Below are 25349 nucleotides of genomic sequence, written 5' to 3' on the forward strand. Positions count from 1 at the left end.
ACTTGGTTAAAATTTGATTTACTTATTTACGTTGACATTTTCTGAATTAAGTTTTTAAAAAAAAAAAAAAATCATTATCAATATTAATTTATCGCGCATGCAGGCGTAAAGTTGAGGAATTGCGTGTTACTGTAAAAAACCTAATTAGCAACTATTATTCCCGGGAGATAAGAAATTAAATATCATATTTCACTAATAATTTATTATAATGAAACTTAGAAAGAACATTTAATTTTTCCATGTACGCAAATAATTTCTCAGAATTTTTAGAACAAATAACGATTTTTCGTCATGAATATATACAATTATTACATCTATACACGCGCGCGCGCGTAATCAATTTTATTGTAATCTGTATATGTCATTCAGTATTTTAGTAAGTAGGTCAGAAACCCGAAATTATACACTAGTTTCATAAATATATGTATATATAATTACATTAATAATAATAAATATTTTGTATACCAAGGACATAAAAGTAGTGCTAATAAATGTCAACGACCTTACAAAAAATAATCTATTATTACGCGTATTATTTTAAACAATCACAACATTATTAGGTATATAACATTTACATTTAAAGAAACACAACTAAAAACGCTAATGATTCACATAATGTAATAAATTTAAGCTTAATTTTTATTTTCCTTATTACAGCTACAGGATCATAATAAAAAGTATAAAGGAAAAGGAAAAGTTCAAAATTTTTGTGTGGTAAGTTTTTCAAATCTGATGCTTTGATTAATATATCCGGATTGAGTCAAAACGAATTCATCGATAAGAAAAAATTTCTATACACGAGGCACTGATGACATTAAACTTTGGAAAAAATTAACAAACGGGGAGGGTATCTTTCGCTATTTTTAATTTTTGATTTTGTGTATGGTGGTCGTAGAAAATTGGACTTTAATACGATGAAAATACTTAATAAGTCATTTAAAATTCCAAATTTTGAGTCAATCAAATTTATGGTGAGGGGTTTTTAACATTACTTCTAAACAGTTTTTGCCTCAACGGGGCCTAAAACCTACTGACCAAAAAAGCTGAAATCTGGTACAAATGTTTAGTACCACAAATGGGATATTTATATTTTAGCTTTCGCCTGATTTTCAACCCGTTGAGATCGATATTCAAAACCCTTTTAATGGTTTAAATTTTTAAAAAGCATTTTGTCAAGTTTTTCTAGCTTAAAAACATTAAAAAGGTTATTTCCACTCTTATTTATTTTTCCTGACAGATTTTTACCTTATTCCAAGTCTACGTAAAGCGTACTTGAGCATCAAACCTCTTCATCTACCTTCTATAGAGCCAGAAACCTAAGGAAACTAGTAAATATATTCCACTCTCTTTGGGTTTTTCAAATAACTTGCAAATCTAAATCTGAATAAATTCTTGCAATTTATTTGCCTATTCTAGTACGTTCAACCTCGTACTCTGGACACACATACAGAACACTGATGTACATGTTCAAGATTCCAGACATAACCTCAACATAGAACTTAAAACATAGAACTCAACATTCCGGACATAGACCTGAATCAGTCAAGTCAAGCCTAATCTACAACTGGTCATGGTAATGGTTTGAGCAGAGAGTTTCATTGGTGTGGACTATTTTTAAGCTTATAATGAATTTGGATTTGGATCGACCAGAACGATATTCTTACTTATATAACACTTAGAAATATTCATTTTTGGCGATTCGAATAGTTTTTTTATTTTTATTAACATTTAACATTTATTCATTACGTTCATACAATTACCTATATTTAAGATAAATTTTTTTTAGTATCTACTGTTGACTGTTCAACGAATTAAATGGCCATCATGAAATGGTTTTTCAACATATTCTTGTTTTCCAGTTTATTTCGATAACGTTTGGATTTTTTTTTGTATTAACTGCATGCAATACTTTAAATAGATTGGCATTAATGTAAAATCTTATTGAAAGTATTTTTACGGGAATATTTAAGAAAATTAGTCGGAAAAAATATTAAAAATAATACATAATATCGTATAACAAAAAGGCTTAGCTCACGTTCGTTTTCAGTTTTTTATGTCATTCCTCTGAATCTTTTTTCTAGATGCAATAAAAAGTAACATAAACTATATTTTAACCAATCGTGCTCCCTCCAAATAACTAGAGCTCCGGTAGGCGCACTCCTGCTAGCCCAAAGGTGCTGGTGTCGAAGGTACTTCAGCGGATGGACTGAAGGGGAATCACGCCGGGATTACTAGGCTCAAAAGCTTAGTCTATCACGGCCAGAACCAGTAAATAAATTACACCATGGTCCATACGGATATTAATAACGCAAATGACCAAATCTGTCCACAAATAAAACTTAAAATTTATAACCGCCACTAAATAACCGATGAAATCCGCCCGATAATAGAAAGATACAGCAGCAAGAGACATTGTCCAAGCTCTGCGATCTGTAGGGAGAAATATTGAAACTCCCGCCATTCTTGCGTTCCGCGTTCCAACCAATCGTAGCTCACGTTTATTTATAGTATATTTGTGTTTTTTCTTCTCGCGTTTCGTTTCATGTAAACGGCTTTTTACGTACAAGTAACATTTTTGTAGGTCCATTCAAACTATAAATAAAATTAAAACCAACTTCAAACGCTACGCTAAAAGGTAAAAAATTAATAATATCTCAGTTCTGTTTCGATTTTTCTCTTTATTCAACGCCAAATTAAAGATACTAAGCTTTTTGTTAGTCGTTTTCATTTTTTAGCTACTTCCAGAAACCTAAATATAAAGAATTGAGAAAGAACTGCTTTGTAGGTTTTTAAGTCGGTTTTATTTTTATTGTTTTTAAGTTTACCTTATAAAAGACATTACACTTTTATAAACAGACTACTACTCTATTTCTAAGCAATTAGATTGTTTGTACTTGAACTAAACTTGTCTTTCAGTACTATAGCTGCTATTTTGGGACACCTGATTTAAGTTGCTTAATATAAAAGTGCCGTTCTCAAAAGTTACATTGTATGAAATAAATTAATAAAATAAATCCTTACAGTAATCTTATATAATACAAATTTACTTTTATTTTTTAAAACAATAGAATGGTGATAATTTTGTGACTGGAATGTTTTTTAATTTTGTAACAATTACGTATAACTAGAAAAAAGCAGACCTGTGGCTCGCCGCGAAAATTTTACATAGTTAACGTTTCATTACACATGATTTTGTTAAATGTTCTTGTCAATTGTAACTAAATAACGTTCATGAATTTATCGTAATAACAACAAAAACGTTTACAACGAAATGCTTCAAAATCATGAACACTTTTTGTTGTTTCTTTCAAGCTGTATCTCGAGTTGTGATTTTTAACGCAGCTCAAACCCCAATGTTTCCTTTTTTATTCCCAAAACACAAATATAATTTTAGATAAATCGTTCGAACACTGCGCACAACCACCCGGCGCACCACCATTGGTTCGCTCTGCGCCAATAGTAGCTAAAATAAAAATGTGAGTACATACAACAAACAAACCCATCCATCCTTTTTTATGGGAAAGATTTTTTACTATGTTTATTTCAACATTTTTTAACTGTTTCATTATTATTTTTTTTTAATCTAATTCCAAAAATACAAATTATAATAGCGTTAACTGGTTTAAAAAAACCTTAACATTTTTACAAAGTTTTTAAAAAGAAAAATAGAATATATACTTTTAATTATCAAACTGGAGCTTAGTTTTTTTTTTAAGTATAAAGAAACATTAGGTCTAACATTTATATATGTGGGGTTTATGTACTTAATTTTTATTTTTTTAATTCATAAGAAAACTACTGTTCGGACTGAGGTTTCTTTAATTTTTAAATAGTCTTCGCATATTTATATTTTATTATTGTTTAAATGTTAAAGCTTTAATGTCTTTAATGGGAGTTTTACATTTAAATATCTACGGCTTCGGTCGGATTCATTCGATATTTACAGTACATTCGGCTGCTGACGATTCAGCGGCTCCTTTCGGATACACTCGGCTCCCGACGAAGTGGCGGCTCCAGCAACATTATTTAAGCAACTTCATCGTCATTTATGTCGTCAGGTTAATCAAGAGAAGAGAGAGGCAAAGTCTACAGCTTCGCCCTGAGAATCCACCGTTAGAAGATAAACTGATATATCAACCAAACATACTTCCATATCCATTAATCTACCGGCAGAACAACAGCCTTAAATAGCCACACCTCATAACACGGCGATGAAAACAACAAAAAACTTTTCACCACCTCCCCAAAAACTTAAAATCGGTTGTGCGCTTGGGCTTCTTTCTTTTACAGGCGAAACACGAGGAGCTCCAAGGATAGCAAGAAGAAAGCGTGTTTGGCCAAAACACCACCAGACACAAATAAGAAGAAAAAGAAGAACACAAGACAACAGTCTGTTCCTCACCCGTCTACTTCTCTCCAGAACTAACTGGCTTCTTATAAGGTTAGCAAGAAGAAATAAGAAGAAAGAGACAGACGCGACAACAAAGTACCAAATTCCTTACCAATCATCCCAACCCGAATTTCCTACTGACCGGGATAGCTCTGGGACACAACGTCCTAGAACAATCCAGCCAAACTCATTTTCTTTAAATGTTTAAATCAAAATTAAATTAAATGTAACAAGTAGAGGCCCTAAAATCACCTCCTTGACAGATGACGACCCCTTAAACAAAGGATTACAGTCCACTCTAGGCTGAAAGGGAACGTGTCACGGAAATAGGCTTATTAGCACATCGTTCCGCCGGGTCCCTACCGCTAAAACCCTCCATTGGATCGGAACGAAACTCAAACTTCACAAAACGAATAGACGCCATCTCCAATTAATAACCCGCCAATATAGTAGAATCACCCAGCAGCAAAGGACGCAAGTCCGTATATTCTGAAAAGTAGAAGGGTATCGCACCCTCCAACATCCTTGCGTTCCGTTCCGTTCATGTCGTCGTCATTCATTATTCATTCTTCACTTTTGTTCAGTTCCAGCCAATCGCCTACAAATGGCAATCGCATTATTGTTGTATAATAGTATTCAGTAACAGTTCCAGTTCATAATTCAATTATAATAAACATTCAATTTATACATACAAAAGTATATTCAAATATAATAAAGAATCTATCATAACATCAATTTATGACTTTAATTATTTAAGAATCAGCGCCGAACTTCATCTGTTCGTACATCACAGTCTTCTATTTATTGATTTAAATACTAAAATATCTGCTTACCGTGAATAACTAAAATATCTGTTAATTGCAATAATGTTGATGAAATAAAGAGTTGGGAATTTTATTTAAAATTCTTTAATTGCATTTATCTGAAAACTTTATGACTTATAATTTATATTTTGATAAAACTTATTAAAACAACGGTACCTTAAAACTCGATCGAAAACTCAATTTTAGAAAACGCTATTTAAGTAAATACGAATATGTCGTTATCTTAATTCGAATGTATTTAAGTTTACAATTTCTTGTAATATTCTAAAATTAGACTAACTGTTTTAAACAAAAGCAGTAAACTACACAATAGATTCAACAGAATGAAAGAAATTTCATTAAGAAATCTTTAGTAGCAATGTCGCTAAACTTTCTTGACACTGTACTCTTATGCAGCTAAATTTTAACCATTCCCAGTGATAAAATAGAAATATTGTTAAGTTCTTGCTTATTTATCATTCGACTAGTTCAATAACCAAATAAAATAATTAAAAATAAATTCTCTAATAATTTTTAGATCGGTAAATATTTTGAAAGTTACGGAAAATTTACAACAGAAAAGATTTACAAAGATAACATTTAATCTATACCTGTTATAAATGGTTCCAGCCAGAGAATGCCTTTTTTAAAAAATAAAATATTAGTTTCAAGTAGATAGGTTGAAGCATTACAAAACAAAGCGCGATCCATCGACAAGACCCCCCACACCATGTACACACATCATGCAAATCATTCTTGTATATAGTGTCTGCGAGGGATCTTACCTCCCAATTCTCGGAAATGAAAATGAAAAGTCGGACAAAATAATGGAGATATTAAAAATAGGCGGTGTGCTCAAATTTAAATAATCTTCATCTGGGGAATCACCACCAATTAATCTGACTAAAATAAGAGCGCTATTTAATTATTACAGTAATCATACCGTGAATATATTAAACAATAAGACAAACTTATATTTTTAATCCCATAAAATGATAAAAAATATGACAATCCAATACCGGTATGACTATTGTTAAAAATTAAACAAATTTAGTGAAAATAATAAAAATAAAAATTGATAAATAACCTATGATAAAATAAAAAATTACTAGATATGTTTTTTTTTTTACTTTTACTAATTTCTCACCAGTGTATAAGGACGTTTCCACCACGCAACCGTGCCGCATGAATAAAATCATTACATAAAGGAAAATACTGCGTCAGGTTTTGATCCGGTGTATCGGAAGCCATGACGCACAAATAATGTTTATCCTGCAACACAGAAATAAAATTATTTATATTTATATGCAATAAAAGTACATAAAGTTATTAAAGTGAGATATTATAACTAATGTATTAAATGTTAAATTAGGATTTTCTATACAAACATGCACGTAAATTACTTTTACTAAACATTATGTGAACAAATTTCTACTGCCAGGGTTTTTCTTTTGAAGCGCTCAATTTTTCTTATCAATAAAATAATATTTTTTACCCTTTATCGAGTTGTATGAAAAACTCCATTACTTCAGAATAACTATTGGATCTATATAAATTAATAATTCAGCTTTATAATAATCGTCAGATATGAATCACAATTTAATTTTTTTTTAAACTGCTTGCAAAGGGAGATCACCTTAATATCCATAGTTTTCTAAAACAATCATTTTATTTACAAAGTTTATAAAATAGAATATTTCAATCACAAACTTATAGTATGTGCCCGAAATTCAGAAATTCTCTGAAATAAATGAAGTATTGTGGATCGTGAAAAATTTGGTTTTCAGATTTCAACGGAAAGATCCATTTTGACCATCCCTTAATCCATTTTGACTACTTTTGGCGTGACGTCTGTTCGTATGTACGTATCGCGTAACTCAGAACCGATTAGACGTAAGATGTTGAAAATTTGGATTTAGGACTGTTGTAACATCTAGTTGTGCACCTCCCCTCTTTTGATCGCAATCAACTGAACCTTAAGTGTCTAAAAAAGCTGAAGCACTTTTTCTTAACTGCAGCAATATTTTCTTAACTGCAGCCATCATTGAGAGCTTTTCAACGATATATCATAAGCGGTACTTATTTTCATTGGCTCCAGATTTATAGCCAAATGAAATTTTAATTAATGAAATATTTGGATCTTAGAAGGGGAAGGCAACGGTTTGAATCAAACTTCATCTCCTTTTTTTAACTTTTTTTTTTAATTTAAATATATTGATTTATTAAACTGTGATTGTAAAAAGTTTCAAGATTAATAATAATTCAATCATAACAATAAAAAAAATATGAAGAAATATCAGAAGTTATTAATCAAATAGAATTTTATGTACTTTTCATTTAAAAAAAAAAAAGTGAAAATCTAATTTAATAGGCGTACAAGGAAGTCATGTAGTGCTCACATCAGATTTAAAAAAAATTAAAACATAAAACTGAAAAGTATTGATTATTCTTCCCATCCGGGAAACATCTTATTTGGAAAAAAATAAAAACGGTTTCAAGTTGGTTGGTTGAATAATTTAGAAATTTCATAGAACTCTTAATTTTATTGATGTTCTTGTGATAAGGACTTACGTGTTTTTTGTTTTTCATTAAAAAACATGTTTTTTCATTAAAATTTTTCGGAGCGGGTTTGCTCGTTTGAAAATAAATATTAATTAAAATATTTATTATTTATAACCATATCACTGATGATATAACAATTTATAAACTGAAAGACTTTTTTAAATTAAGACTTCTTTTTTTAATTAAAATATATTGATTTATTAATAAATTATCAACGGATGATTGCAAAAAAAATTTACAATAAATATTTATTCAATAATTAAAAAAAAAAAAAATCAGAAGTTATTGGTGAAATAAAATTTTATTTATTTTTTAAAATGTGTATGTGTAATTTAATGGGCATTATTACATATGTGTATGTGTAATAGATTGGGTGAAACATCTGAGTATTTAATATTAATTGAAAATTATAATTTAGAATCGTACTATTTTTATAATTTCTGTTTAATTTTATTTAATTATTCTGGAATTTCTGTTTAATTTTATATACATTAAAGTTAACTACAGAGTGACTGAAAAATAGACCCTCACAAGATCAAAATATACATACATGCCCGATAAACTGGAAAAATTTCTTATCTTTTAGTTCATTACTCCTCTGATATTGCCGGACAATATTCTCCCTAAAAGTCGGAGTTGATCATTTCGTTTATTCGTTTTTTGTTGCCAATCATTTAATCGCTCTTTAATTTGATATAATTCTTCTGATCTTAATTCGTATACACGAATTAAGATCAGTTTTCAAATTTTTTCTCTCTTTATATTCATCATCCTCTTAATCTTTTTATTCTTTCTTTGGTTTAAATATTTTCTTTCTCTTCATACTTATCATCTTTTCTTAATGTTTTTATTCTTTCTTTATTTGAAAATTTTTTTTCCTATTTATTTTTATTTTATTTTTTTTGTTTGCAACATTTTCTTTCTTTTTTCGGTTTTTTTAAAAATTTAAATATATTGATTTATTAATAATTATTAACCTCTTGATTGTAAATAATTTTTACAATAAATAATAATTCACTAATAACAATAAAAAAAAAATATGAAAAAAATCAGAAGTTATTATTGAAATAACATTATGTACTTAAATACTAAAATGTGCATATGTAATTTAATAGGAGTACAAGGAAGTCATGTGGTGCCCACATCAGATTTTTTAAATTATTGATCTCGTAGAATTTTATAATTGGTTTAAGGATTTGAATCTTAATATTCAATATCAGATATTTTATTGATAAAATATATACTTGATTTTTTTTTAATGACGTTTGATAAATACTTCAGGTGAATTTGGTAAAAACATAAAAATAAATTCGATCATATTTTGTTTAAAATTACTCGTTAGATTTATATATTATGAGAATTCTACATCCTTTAGAGAACGTTAGTTTATATAATAGTTAAGGTCCATCGCAACAAATAACTAACGTTTTTTTCGATAAAATTACATTAATATCTCAATTCGGGTGTCCTTAACACTCCCTTCTGGATTACTTTCAATTCTTCTCGTCGTCGTTGGATAACTTGTTGGCTAATTTGTTTTAAATGTTGTAATTAGATTTTTTCTTGACTCAATTTTCAAAGTGATGCATTTTTACATCAATCTTAATTTGTATTTTTTTTATTTTAGTGGGATTTTTTTTAGATCCTTACATTATTTCTTTTTTCCCTTGTTTGTCGTTACTTGATTTTTCTTTGCATATTTTTATAATTATTTCTCTATCGGCGCTTTTTAATTTTAGACATCTATATTTTGTGATCAATTCTATAGGCTTTCTGACCAATTCTTTTAGTTTTAGTATTCACCCAATAACGAATTTTCTTGCACTTAGCAAATATGATTTTTTTTTTAAATTATCCAAAGTTTTTAAAAGAGTATTTTTTGTCGAACTTTATTAAATATTTAGATAAATTTTTATTACATTTCTGAATAGACTAATTTGTAAAATAATTTCTGATCTCCTTACAAATTAATCATATTTTAATTTTCCGAGTGGAAACGAAATTGAGTAAGATTTAATTTATCTACTCATACAATAAGTTATTTAAATACAATCTACTAAATTTCAGTGTTATTATAAATTTGTAGTAGGACGTAATAAACTTGATTAAAGTTATTAATTACAGTTTGGAAAGAAACTGTATTTAAGTCTGAAGTACTCTTATTTTCCACTTCGAAATAAATTTCAGTAACGTTTATACTTTATTAATCAATTTTAATAAAACAGATTTAATATAAAATTTTTTTAAAAATTATTTTTTATTATTCTAATTAATATTTTGTCAAACAATTTAAAAATATAAATTATTTTTTACAAAATATATTGAATACTGTAGATCATAAACGTGTAAGGATAAGTTAACATGTTTAACGGTTTTTGAACAAATTTCTTTACAACGTAATTTCCAAAATTTACGAAGAAATAGGTTTTAAAACCGAATTAAATTCCTATTAATCATTCATAAAAGGAGGTTGTAATCTACACGAGGTCTGTAAATAAAGTAACGAGACTAGTTTTTTTTTTTTTGGCAGCCAAAGTATCAACACTGTAAAGCTACTATTAAACATATGGTTATATGAACAGCTGATTTATATTAAATAATAATATTTTTAGTCTATTGTTGCCATATGAGACGTAAATAAACTTTTCGTGAAACGAGTTTTTGTTGTGCGTTACAAGAGTGATACTAATTATGAGCAACGTTGTGCAATCAAGTTTTGTGTTAAACTCGTGAAAATACTACTGAAACTTTTTCAAAATTGAAAAGGGCGTATGTAGATGACACTCTGTCACGACTCCAAGTTTTTAGAAGGTATAAAGCATTTTCAGATGGCCGGGAATCAGTTGCGGACGATCCACGCTCTGGAAGACCGTTAACGTCAAAAAGTGACGACATTGTAGAGCAAACCAGAGACTTGGTATGGTACGACCGGCGATTAACTCTCAGAATGATTGCAGAACAAATGAATTTGAACCATACCACAGTCCATCAACAAATTTTGACCAATGAATTGGGCATGAAAAAAGTCATTTGGGCCCAATTTTGCAAAGCAAAATTGGTCCCAAATAACCTCACTGTTGAATAAAAAAACAACAGGGTGAAAGTGTGCCGCAATCTTCTAGGGAAAATTGAAACTGATCCTGATTTTCTAAAAAATGTTATTACTGGTGATGAGTCTTGGATATTTGAGTGTGACCCAGAAACAAAACGCCAGAGCAAGGAGTGGCACACTTAAAACTCACTACGTCCCAAAAAAGCAAAAATGTGCAAATCAAAAATCAAAACCATGCTGATTTGTTTCTTCGATAGTAATGGCATTGTCCATAAGGAGTTTTTGCCTACAGGACAGACTGTAAATCAATATGTTTACCGAGAAATTCTTGACAGACTGCAGAAAAGAGTTGCCCGCGAGAGACCAGCCATCAAAGACAACTGGATGCTGCGTCATGACAATGCACCTTGTCACACTGCACTCTCAAGTGATGAATTTTTGGCAAAGAAAAACATTCCTGTAGTTTTTCAACCACCTTACTCATCTAACTTGAATCCCTGAGACGTTTTCCTCTTCCCGACTTTAAAAAATCATCTCAAAGGACACCATTTTGGAACAGTAGAAAACATTTTAAAAAATGTACCGACCATCTGAAGGATATTCCGGTTTCTGAGTTCCAACACTGCTATAAGAGTAGGAAAGCTGTTTGAAGCACTGCGTGGCTTCCCAAGGGAACTATTTTGAAGGTGATAGTCCATGTAAAACTGGATTGTAAAGTTTTTCTGAACCAGTCTCATTACTTTGTTTACAGACCCGTATATACAAAAATGATGATGTGTGTGTATGTGTGTGTGTGTGTGTGTGTGTGTGTATGTTGCAGCGTAACTCTGGAACGCCTGGAGCAATTTCAATCAAACTTGGTACACAAGTGACTTACTATCTGGTAAAAAAACTGTGGGGTAAGACATCCTATTACCCTTGAAATAGCGGTGGAAAGGGGATGACGTAAAAATAACCGAATGTGACCGATATTAGTGTCGAATCCAGTTTTAGGGGTCGCTAGACTGACTGGTGACAGTCCTGATGACGTTTAAGCCAAATTTAGTCGATAGAACTCTGTAGAACTTTATGCTGCTCGCTTAAGGGTGAGTACACCCAAAAATATATTTATTCTTGCTTCTGTAAGAGAAACTAAAAATGTTTTTTTATAATAAAGTTTTATTTTAAACTAATTTTATAGTGAATTTGTAAAAGATTTTATTTTATAATCCGTAATTTGTACTTATTCTTTTAAAGACCTTTAAATATTTTTATTTTATTTTATCTATAAATAGATTTGATTCCTTTTCCTGTCTGATAGAAAATTGGGACATATAAATATCTGGGCAACGCCAGATAATCAGCTAGTAAGTTGTTAAAAGCAGATGTAGGTTTATCAAATTATTACATGTAACTGCTGACTGGGGAATGATTTGCGTAAAGAGAGTAGGCCAGCAAATAATAATTTAGTTTGTCACATTAAATAAAAAAATTTGGATTCGCTATACCCCATTCCGGGCCTCGGCATCTAATAAAAAGTTATCTTCTTGAGAACGATTGCTGTAAAGAAGTTTATGACCTTTTTTTACTACGCAGACGGAAAGTGGTAAAAAAAATTTATAGAAACAAATCATCAAAACTTTGTGCTTCCTATCCGTATTATACTATGCGCACTACTTTTCAGCTCGTTTATAATATTTTACTTCGACTGATGTAATTTCAGATTCTTTTATTCACTAGTTTTCAGAATCACCTCTGTTTCTATACGTACAGTTAACCTAAATCTTAACCGATCATGAAGTATTGCTTATATCTATTAAATTTTACCTTAAAGTAAAAATTTTAAAATTATATTTATTCTCAAATAAAAAAATATTTTACCTTTAACTTAACGCTTGAGGAAGGTTAACCTTAGTTAGCTTTCCTTATGCAATTAAAAATCTTTCTATGTAAATCAAAATATCTTAATTTGTACCGATGTTTGTTTAAAAGATTAGTCGATGTCAATCCTTCTTTGCCAATCCATTTTTTAATCTTCATTCACTGGGTTATATATTTTAGGAAAAATTTTCAGGAGACAAGAATTTAAAAAAATAAAACTTATAACAAATTTCATTAAAACTGTTTCTTTTGTAATTTTAACTGTGAATTCTTTCCGGGTAATAGAGAGCTGGTGTATAGAATACCAGGTATTTCAGATACTAAAAAATAAGTTAAAAAGAGTATTACTAAAATCTACAAACACTGGGCTTACAAAGACCAATATAGATTAACGTTCTCCAAAATACATATTAAAAAATTATACATTGAAGTCAGATTTATGAGCGAATTGAAAAAAAACTTTTAGGCCGGATTGGAATTTAAACTTAATGGTTTGTCTGCCCGACTTAAAAGTAATTTTTAAAAAAATATTTTACATGTTAATCCCGTAGGTTTTTAAAAATCAGAATTTGCACATATTATCCGAATCGGATATCTAAAAAATTACTTATTGTCTGTTGCTCGAAACTGTTCACACAGTTGTGATGAAATAAAATCTATTATATCTGGTTTATTCTAAAATTAATGGCAGTTTCCTCTTAACTTGTTTATCCTTCTATATTCGAATTGCCTTAAAAATTATAGCAATTGAAAGATAATAACGCAAAATCTCGACGGAACAATTTTTTTAAATCGAACAAATATCGGTTCTGAACAAGAAAACCAGTAAAGAAGGAAAATATTCGCTACGTTAAATATTACCTAACCGAAAGGTCAGGTGACTTAAAACACGGAAAAGAGAAAAAAATTTTTTTTAAAATAATTTTGATATTTAACATGTACTTTTTTAGAAAAAAATTAAGTTATCCAAATAAACCCATAAAAAATGAGTTTTTAAGATAATAACAGGTGTTGTGTACGATTAACTTAAAACAGGATACACTGTAAAACAAGATGAGACTTGCTAAACTGTCAAGCTTAGTAGGCAGTCCAATAGATTATTATCACAACTTTTAAGGGCTCTACAATTATGAATATGACGTTATCTCAAATTAAAATTTTTGCTACATAAAGTCCTTTTTTATAGTTAACTTTCTTTGAAAAATAATTAAGGAAGTAATTAATAATCGGTTTTTTTGTTATTCTTTTATTTAAGAATTAAAGTGCTTAATTAATATAAGATTTTTTTCTGTGTTATATTTACTAATATCAGATTAAATACAATGTATTTGAATTTATAGCTATTTATAATTCTTTATGAAATGGATTGTAAAATATTCATAAAGTATACATAAAAATTTAGACTATTCGGTATGTGCATTTTGATTGCCCTTAAAAAAGTTATTTTGGATAAATCTAAAAAACATTTTTTTGATTTAACGTATATTATTATTCACAATTTTATTGCGTTTACCAAACTTCAAATTACGCACTTTAATACGTTCCCATTTTTTATGCATTTTTTGGAGACATGAAATTTCTTTAACCACAACATACAGAGAGGTATTGGGTGTATGTGTTGGCTAAGTCACGAATTCATTTATTGACTTCTGAATTGAGGTTGAGATGACCTAATTTCTTATTACATTAATTTTATATATATTACAAGGCAGTTTTAACGTAAAGAAGGGCGCAATATTGCCAGATAGATCTCTTTCATTATTTTTTACTTGCGAGTTTATTTTTATAATCATATACCGAATTCATTATTAAAATTTTTATTAGAAAAGAGATCTACTAGTATTAAATGGAAATCTAACAATTAGAGACAGATGCTCGAAAATATTTGTGTGGTGTACAGCGATTTACGCTAGTGAAACACTGGAAATAGGAAAAATAGAAAGGAAAAGAATACGGACTTTTGCAATGCGGTTACACAAAAGGATGCTGAAAATTAATTGGGTAGATAAAAGCAAAATGAAGAGTTTTTAAGACGAATAAGAGAGGAAAGAAATTTGTGGAAGAATCTTGAGAATGAACTACATCGGTGAAACACGTATTAAGGCATCCAGGTTTAATTAATTTGGAGTAAAAACTAGAGGAAGAAAAGATTTCAATGTACGAAACAAAAAATTGATAATATAGACAACTGAAAATGCAATAAATGTGTTCAGGTTAAAAAAAAATAGCATAAACAAGAGGAATGGAGAATAGAACAAAATCAGTCATCTGACGACTACAAAAAAAGATGACAGAGCAGTTGTAGGATTCCCCCATCATGCGGCTATTTATAAATAACAAATTATAATTAATATATTAATGACACATGAAAAGAATTTCACTTTATAATTGCAAGATAATAATATTCCCTCGAGGTTAAAAACCGCAAATTTCAAATCTATTATTACTAAAAAAAGCCTCTATTTCAACAACTTTAAATATTAAAATCGTATATAGCGCTCTTGAAAATATTAAATTGATACCCCACATGACCATGAGAGTTACTTTTTGCGGAAACCCCGAAAGTGGAAGCCGAAGTTCAATTATATAAAAAATCTTTTTTTAAAGCAGTCTTGATTTCAATAAAAAAGGGAATGGAGAAAAATGGTAAAAAATGCATAACTTTTGGTCGGGTCCGGCCGCTTGATGAAGTTTGAGGCTCCAATTTTAGTAACATTAATTTATACGCGTAATTAGACGATAATAGAAGAAACCGCAATTAAAAACAACCACCACAAGGATCATAACAAAACTTCATAATTTAGAGCATCTTTTGGGGTGGGATGCGATTTTGCAAATATTATTTTTTAATTGTTAACAAATGTGCCTAAGAAAAATATGACCTTAATTAGGCGAAATCTCGAGATACTGAGCTCTACCTTGCTCTATAGCCTCATTCCCTTGACCTTTTAAGTTGAAAATTTAAAGGTATAAATGCTCCATACATAAAAATAATCTGACCAAGTTTGGTCGAAATCGGTCGAGTAGTTCTGGAGATACAAGGTGTTGTAGAGGGCAACACCGAACGTCGAACGTACATACGAACATTAACATCCGGAAAATTTCCATCCTGTTTTTGGGGTTCCTTCGGTGTCAAGATGTCTCAAGATGCGGTGAAAACCGCATATGCTCAGTGGAACGATTACAAAACTTTCCCTTCTAGAAATATAGCGCTATCTAGACGGGAAAAGTAAAAATCTGGATATTAGATGCATGTTTTGAAAAAATGTATTTATAAATACCTGTATGCATGAAAATTGATTGTTAGAAAGGAACAAATATAAGAATATCTTCGGTCTACTGCGCATTTTCACTGACAACATGACTTGATTTAAGAAATTCTGTCACAACTGATATTGAGATTCAAACCAGCCTTTAGGCTAAAAACTACATAAAATATCATAGCATAATAGGTCTACGTAATATTTTAATGGAATAAATTATTTTATTTACTGAATGTCTTTTGAAGGAAAGCATTTGCCCAAAATGTATAATTATTAAACAACCTAAATGAAATATAAATCATTATATACTACATTGAAAGTTGTTAACAACTTTCAACCGAGCGGTCATTTTTGAGTAAAAACAACAGTTTTGGGGAAAATTTCTGAAATTTCTCTTAATAAGCAAATGTTAAAGTGTCGCATGTTGATTCAAATTATAACTAAAATAATGTTCCTTAAGCAGTATAATCATTTTTTAATTTTTCAATTGTTTCTAATGAAGTATAATGTTCCTACAGAAGTCCTTTTGTCATGTAATATAAATATAAAATATTATACATTTTCTCAACAAAAAAAAAATGAATTTTGAGATTTATGGGAAAAATTAGTTCTTTCATTAATTGGTGTGATTTTTATACAGAAATCTCTTCGTAAGAACACAATTAATACTACTACAGAACTATAGAAAAAAAATCGGCTTTTTATTTCATGTTTTAGTAGATATTTATGTCCAAGTTTGGCATTCATGAAATATTAAATCTGTGGTTAATAACATAAATAATTAACTCTGGAACGAGAGATGATATATTTCTTTAATTTTTCTTAATTTAATCTTTTCTTTTTTCGTGAAATAGATTCCTTTCTGCAATTTACGGATTTTCATAGGACATATGTCACGTCTCTTGCTGATTTCAACTGAATTTATTCCTGAATAGTCGTGATGCTTTTATCGAATCTAGAATTACAGAACAGCCATAGTTGTGATTAGAAACAGTATTTGCAGCGCGGTATAAAAACTTTTCTCTTCGAGACTGATCACGTTTTCAAGCTCGCAGATTAAATTGTGTAATTACTCATTTGAATTTTTTGTGTACCACCCTTTTGACATATATTTAATAATTTTATTGATGTAAGCCTCTAATTATAGAGATAATGTAGCGGACAGGTTTTTTCTGAATGAAGTGAGTTTATTTGTTTACTATGCATTCTTATTTTATTGTTTACCACATTTATTGGTTAAATACCGTCGCACTTTATCTTTAGAATAGGTATGGTGTCTTGCAATATCAGTAGAATAAAATGAAAATACATAACTATTTTCATTATATCTATCTATATATATATATATATATATATATATATATATATATATATATATATATATATATATATATATATATATATATATTTTAGTATTTAGTCAATTGTGAGGTAATACTGTTCTCAGGACACCAAACGATATCAACCAAAAATTGTTTTAATTTTTCATTAGCCTCTTAGCAACATGATTCATGCGTTTTACCTTTTATTGTAACCGTTAGGACCGTTTATTTGTAATTCTGGCAAATGAAAATATGTATTCAGATCACCATCTGCCAAAACTATAGTAAATTAATGAAGTCAGGACTCAAAACGCAAAATCAACCTTATTTAAGTTTCAACAAATCATATCTGTTCATGAAATTTCATGTCTCCAAAAAACGCATAAAAAATGGGAACGTATTAAAGTACGTAATTTGAAGTTTGGTAAATGCATTTATTGCTAATAAACTTTTAAATTTAGTATCAAAATTTAAAAGTAAATTCGCGCGCGTTTTAGTTAGAATCATCAAATTAAATAAACGAAAATATTGTATTATAAAAATATTATAATCGCGTAACGGAAAAGTCCTACAACTGTGTTTCGGCTTTTTTTTATAATTATCAGTAGATTTTATAAGCTGAAATATCCGTTCTTTACTCGGGCAGTTACTAAAGTTTATACGTAGAAATCTCGTTTTTATCTCTTAATTTAATCGAAATAATATTTTTTTACTTATCCTAAAAACTACGGTACTAATAACTATAAAATTTACAAACATTAAAGTACCAAAATATTAAATACATACTCGTAAAAATCGAAATATTAAAAACAATTGGATGGATGCCTTCCTTCAGTTTTGTAACAATAATAAATGTATAATACCGTTACGAAACATCACAATAAATACATAAATATATCAAAATTAAGCGAGCTGAAAACCAATTTGATGACCTCTAAAATCCGCCATTTTTTTTTAAATTAACTAACATCACTCCGGAATTGACATAAATCATTTGCTATCTATTTCATGAAAATTGGAAAAGCCATTACAGAGTTAAAAAGGCACAAATAAAATTCTTCTTCCCCTCCTCCTATACTTCCACCGGTCGTAGTCACGTAAATATAAATATAGACCTATTTAATATCAATAGTTACTACTAAAAATAATTTTCAACAGACGGCAAATACCAGCAAAAACAAATTTAAAGTAATACGAAATATATAATAAAATATAATGTTGGTTTCCAAATGAAACGCTGTCAAGTTTTAAAACATCAATAGCAAATGAAAACAACGGCGACAACTTCAACAATTCTGTATAAATGGAAAGTGCAAGTATTAAACACGTACTACATCGTGAATAGATACAAATTACTATTATACCGCAAACGTGACCTGTTCAACAATACACAGGAGTTTTACATATTGAACATTAAATAATTTTAGTTTTCCTCCCGTTCTCTGTTTAATTAACAAAATGTAGTAAGTAATAACCGGTAGTATAAAGTTTTATTTTACATGGCACCGACTATCCTTAATAAAATATTACTTTAACGTATAAAAACGACAGTAATAGATGAGAATTATAATTTCTGACCTGGATATCCCGTACTCTTGGATAGGTTCTAATATAACCAAACATAAGAAATAAATTAAAAAAATTATTTATGGCCCAGATATGAGAGGTACTTAGGAATAACGCGCACCATTCCTTGATTAAATACGTATCGTTAACTGTAAGTCAGTAAAAATCATAGTACATCTCACCAGTGTAGACTAAAGTTTTTAGGTCTTTATACTGATACGACATACATTTACGTCACAAAAAAATCTCTAAAAAAAAATAAATAAATATTGTTTAGCAACAACTTATAGAAGGTGTATCAAACCTACTTTATTTCACTGATAGATGTTGCAAAGGACAGACACCAATAATCAACTTTTATTGTAAATAGAAACATTTTCCTAAACGGCCGCCTTTTTTGTAATCCTTTCAAAAATGGTAAATATTCTTTGCTGATTTATAATGGTTTCAAATCGTAATTTAATACGGCTGTATCACCTTCAGTTTTGTAAAAGAAACGTAAAAATAATTTTTGATCGACAAATTTTTTTTGCTTTAGATAATTCCAGTTTAACTGGAAACCAAATTGTAAAAATAATATCGACTACGTACACAAACAATAGGAAATAGGTATATCTTAAATTAGCAATGACAATCTAATTCATTACTAAAGTGAGAAAGTCATTAATGACTCACACGTTTCCCGAATAGCTAGAATACTTAAATCAGTATAGTTATTAGTACCGTAGTTTTTAGGATAAGTAAAAAATATTATTTCGATTAAACTAAGAGATAAAAACGAGGTTTCTACGTATAAATTTAGTAACTGCCCGGGTAAAGAACGGATATTTCAGCTTATAAAATCTACTGATAATTATTAAAAAAAAGCCGAAACACAGTTATAGGACTTTTGCGTCACGCGATTATAATATTTTTATAATACAATATTTTTGTTTATTTAATTCGATGATTCTAACTACAGCGCGCGCGAATACCGTAATTAATTCGCGCGTGTGGTAATACTATCGGCGACGGTCGGAACTCACTAAACTAATATATCTGAACAACTTGCATAAAACAAATTTCGTTTGTACGGTCGGCAACTGGCGTATCCACGAGGCTTAACGCACCAGGTACCGAGTCAACCGGGGGATCGAGTTCGAGACTCAGCCAGACCGAGTTACTTTTCTACACTATAAATATGATTCATTTATTTAATTCTACCACTCACCTGTGATGTCACAACATAGCAGACAATTACAACAGCATTTTTTGGAGTGGGGGTAAGATTTTTCAAAAATTTTTTTTTCAAATATTGTTATTTTTTAATCATTAAAATATATGTCTAAGAAAAATATGATCTTAATTAGGCGAAATCTCGCCTACTGAAGGTGACCTTGTTCTACAGCCCACCTCCTTGATCATTTTAAGTTGAAAATTTAATGGCATCAATTTTCCATATATAGAAGTGATCTAACAAAGTTTGGGCAAAATCAGTCCAGTAGTTCTGGAGATATAAGGTAATTTAGAGGCCAACATCGAACACACACACGCACATACGAACATTAGCATCCGGAAAACTTCCATCCGGTTTTTGGGTTCCTTAGGTATCAAACGTCAAGATCCACTGAAAATCGCGTATGCTGAAATTGGACTGATTACAATACTTTCCCTTCTAGAGTATCGCTATCTAGACGGGAAAGAAAACGCTGTCTTATTCAGAAACAAAATTGCAAGAGCATAAAATAAATATTATTCGTATTAAAGATAATTTTCTGCCGGAGCTAAAAAATTCAAAGTTGGTTCTCTCTCACTAAACCTACAGGGAAAAACCTGAAATCTTCTTTAATTAAAAGCCCTATTATAATAAATAGTTTCCATATTTAAATAAACCTAGTTTCTTTTTACTTTACACATATCATTTCAAAAGACGTTAGAAAGAGATTATAAGTATCAATCTAAATAAAATTTAACAAATAAGCGTTTAACTTTTCAGCTTTACTTAAGCTAGGAGATGATGAGTGACACCAGAAATGTAGCCTAAAATAAAAAATACGTACGAAATCGTTTGTTAAAAGTTTTTTTAGGGGAGTTTATTGTCTTCTTCGGCTTAGGGAGACTAAATACGTCGTTTACAGCTTTGTTTTAAATTACGTTTTTAAATGATATCGATAAATGTTACATTTAAAAAAAAATAAAAAGAACTTAAAAACGAAAAAATAAATTACGAATTAATTCACAAAAAGAAGTGTATTTACCTATTTATAATCCATGTCTTTCATTAGTTAATAGCTCAGGATTAGTTTTTACGGAAGTAGAAGGGTTGGTTGTCTTACTTAAACTTACAAACAAGAGGGACAAAGTTTAACGGATGGATGAATGCAAAGGAAGGGTGACAATGAGGGTTAAAAGGAGAGAAAGAGAGTGCCAGGAAAGAGATGTGAAGACAGCTTAAGATCTCAGATTAATTCTTGTCTAGCTGTGCTGTATTACAGAATAGATAGGGTGGTGAGCCGCAAGCTAACAGTAAGGATGAGGAATTTACTAAAGAAAGAACTAAAGATTGAAAGATTAAGTAAAATAGGTTTTAATTTTAAGAGAATGATATTAAAAGTAAACTAGACGGTACATGACAATCGTTTAATTATAACAGCTTGTTAATTGGAAAAGGGACGATAGATTTCAACTTAAATTTAACTTGTTATTTAAATAAATATTTAATTTAACGACTTAAACAATTTAATTTATTTTAATCTAATAAACAAAACCTAATTAATTAATCGTACTCAGTACTGTATTTAATAATAAATCTTTTAATAACGAAGGATTTATTAATAATGTAAACAATAATAAAGGCCTATTGGGACTCGGGACTAATAATAAAATTTTAATTCGGGAATTTTAAATTCTCACTCAAATTTTGTTCTTACAATCTTCTTACGCAATGGAAAATTCAAAAAAAGGAAAATATACCCCAGGTGGTAAGCAGATACGCAAATTCATCATTGGAAATAGTAATGCAACCGAGTCAAGGATTCTGGGACCTCGGATCAAAGTGTTGGCGACGAATCGGAGCGTCCTGGAGACTTTTCAAAATACTTCACAAAACTTTAATGCACAACTGTTAACACATAAAAATACTTTTTTTGAAATATAAATGTAAATTCACTCTTAAAAATTGAAAAACAAAAAGAAATAAAAAGAGTTTTACAAAAATTTTTAATTCAAATTTTAGCCATTCAATAGATTTTTGGATCAAAACATGACAGATATTGGAAATTTTAGAATTTATACAGGGAAACCTTCTATCAAAATTAACAAAAATTTAAGAATGTTCGGAACGGCTTTTTATGTACATAAAAATTATGTAAATAATGTAATCGATTTCTCCTCTAAATCTGAAAGATTATCTCTTTAATCTTAAAATGTAAAAACGGAAACTATACAGCCTAATTAACTATCACGCCCCGATAAACCAAGATAATAAATGGAATCCAAAAAAAGTGGGTACGTTCTGGAAACTATTGGAAGAAGAAATTTCATAAGTTCCTGAAAAAACATCAAAATTCTCCTCGGAGATTTGAACGCTCAATTGAGAAAAGAAATTAGAAATTTTTTGCACATAAAAGAACTAATATGAATAGGGAAATATTAGTTAAATTTTTTATACTCTCCAGTTTGAAAATAATCTCCACTCGCTTTAAAATACTCCCAAGAACACAAAAAACCTGGACAAGCCCAAATCATAATTTGGGAGAATTCCAGCTAGACCATGCATCAATCTCTAAGAGAAATCAAAAACTATGAACGTTAAAGTTAGAAATTTTGAGTCTGATTACCTTTCTCAAATAAAAATCAAGTTCATCCCCAGCAAAAAAACAAATAAAAATCCCCATAAAATTAAAAAAAATATATATCACTGACACAATGAAAATTAATGATGAAATAATAGAAAATTTCAAAAAAGAAATTAAAATTTAAGAGAAATAAAATTGGAACAAACTCCAAAAAATCAGTCAGCTCAAAAAACGATAGGATTGGCTAAATTCAAAAAGATAATATGATCGAATGAAGAATGGGACAAAGCATTAGAAGAAAGATACGAAAAATGAAGAAAATAGAAATCTTCTAAAAAGTTAAATGATTGGGAAACTTTCAATCAACAAAGTAAAATAACTTCGAAAATAATAACATTAAAAAAAAGTAAGTACGAAAAAGATCAACCAAATAAACTACAGGAATATTTCACAAAAAAATAATTCAATAGAATTTTACTAAACATTTAAAAGCAACCTTAGGTATCAAGCACCAAGTGTCTGGAAAACTGGGTCTAAATATTATAGAGATAATATTATATCTAATATTATAGCGAAATACGAAATTTTAGCTAAGACATTAAATTTTTTATATTTTTAGCCAACTTTTAAATTGTTCAGAACCAAAGAAAAATGAACTTTCAAAGATCAAAAGCCGAACTTTGAAAAATGTGATTCATTGACAAAAAAAAAAAAATTAAATTAATTATTAAAAGTCTCAAAAACAATAAAGCAAGCGGCGAAGAATTTAGAGCAACAGAAATTTTTAAATTTTCGGAACCAAAAATAACTGTCAACCTCCATAATTCTTTTAATCAAATTTGGGAAACTGGAAAAATTCCTGACGAATGGAAAATCGCACTGATCCATTCCATTTACTAAAAGGGCGATAAGCGAAATTATAAACCGAGAAATGCGGAAGACATTTACAAACACATAGAAAATTTAATAACAATAATGAAAAATGAAGACTATTTTTCTTTGAACACCTATTTAGTATGGCCAATAATCGTCTTACAAAGTAAATATTAAAATTTTTTATAAAAAGGAAAACTGAAATTAATTGGATGTAAGAGATTAAAATCGATCTAAAAAACCAAACAAAAAAAAATCAGACAGAAAAGTTTATAAAGAAAAAATTAAATAAATTCAAGAAAAAGAAAGGAAAAAGGATAAGTGCGCCGCTCAAGAATGGTCGAAAGGAAGAACAGCAAACTCAAAGAATGAGAGACTATTGGGCAAAGAGAAAACTGCAAAGATGAAAATTGGAACGTGGTCTTTCAGAAGCCCAAATCGAAAAGCACAAAAAGCCTATTATTTGTCTGTCAAGTTTCCACAATCTCATTATTATGTTAGAACATGAGAACTTATTAATAAAATCTTGTAGCTGACTTCAAAATTCTTGAAGGCCAAAATATTTTAGGCCTTTAACAGGATTGACCCGAAAAATATTTATTTCTTCTTTATAAAATCTTTCATTTTCTAAAAAAATATAGAACTATTATGTGAAAACTGCCTCCAAAATTCTTTGCTTTATAAGAATAATTTTAGCTTTAAAAATGGAATTTTATGACTTTTTAACTTCAGCAGTTCTCATAACCGTAACTCTTTAAGAAGAGATAAGAGAGATTCACTTCCCTCTTTATAAAAAAAGAAACAATTTATTTCCAACAAAATGAATGCTGAAATTGCTATACAATCACTGAAAACATTTTTAATCAAAAAACTGTAAGGAGTTTGTCTAAAATTCCTATTCATCCTTGAAACTAGTATTAAAAATAGTATAATTATTATAATACTGAAATAATATTGCGTACAACTGGGAATACATTTTTTTAATAAAAAGTATAAGTGTGAATGTGTATGTATTTAGGTGCCATATAATTTGATTTAACATAATGAGTTTCTCTTATACATATATGAGTATATTATATATATATATATATATATATATATATATATATATATATATAACATCAAGAAAAGATTATTTTTAAAAAAGAATAATACTAAAAATTTAAACACAAAATTCTGAAGGCAGCCACAATTTCACACATCAGAAAATCACACATTTATTAAAGTTAATTTTTTATACTTTTATCACGCATAACATGGAATGAGGCAGCTTAAACTTTTTAAAACGTATTTCCTTTGAATTAATCAACATTTCATCAAAAAATGAAATAAATAAAAAAATAACTATTACTACGTTGTAAGTGAGCAACAATTAAATAAAAATTCGTTAAATATTTGGCCTCGGTTCAGATAATACACAGTATATTCACAAGAAACTGGTTACCTGGCCACTACGAATCAAAAGTACAGCTTAAAATGAATTCACAACAGCTTAAATGTACTTTTATATATTATTAAATTGATCTTTACTGTACTTTCCTCTAAATAGCAATTAATGTAGCAATCATTTTAAAAGAATTATTTTTCAAACAAACTTCGTCCCTAACAAAATTATGGTTATTTTGAACTACTCTTACATACGTTTACATATTCAGTTTATCTAAAGAAATAAATAACTTTTTTTAATTTCTATTCTTCACTGACAGAATATTATTAGAAATAAGATTTATAACTAAAAAACCATTGACATACAACCACAGATTTGGCGAGAACAATGAGAAGAGATTAATTCTTAGGCAGTTTAAAGATACAGAACGTATTTTAAGAATTTATTTTGTGTCGTTTCAACCTAGCGTAAAATTGAGTTAAGATGGAAAAATAA

The 25349-nt window shown here is 29.1% G+C and overlaps 1 protein-coding gene across 1 annotated transcript in view; it reads right to left on the reverse strand.

Annotated features, from left to right (window-relative positions):
- The window catches only part of LOC142326201 (dual specificity protein phosphatase 22), a 235284-nt gene that overhangs the window by 87231 nt on the left and 122704 nt on the right, over positions 1–25349 (reverse strand). Inside the window, exon 3 of the mRNA XM_075368485.1 lies at positions 6341–6465. Coding sequence (XP_075224600.1) covers positions 6341–6465 — 125 coding nt within the window. The remainder of the gene's footprint in view (positions 1–6340; positions 6466–25349) is intronic.

Source organism: Lycorma delicatula, chromosome 6, assembly GCF_047948215.1.
Source record: "Lycorma delicatula isolate Av1 chromosome 6, ASM4794821v1, whole genome shotgun sequence".
NCBI lineage: Eukaryota > Metazoa > Arthropoda > Insecta > Hemiptera > Fulgoridae > Lycorma > Lycorma delicatula.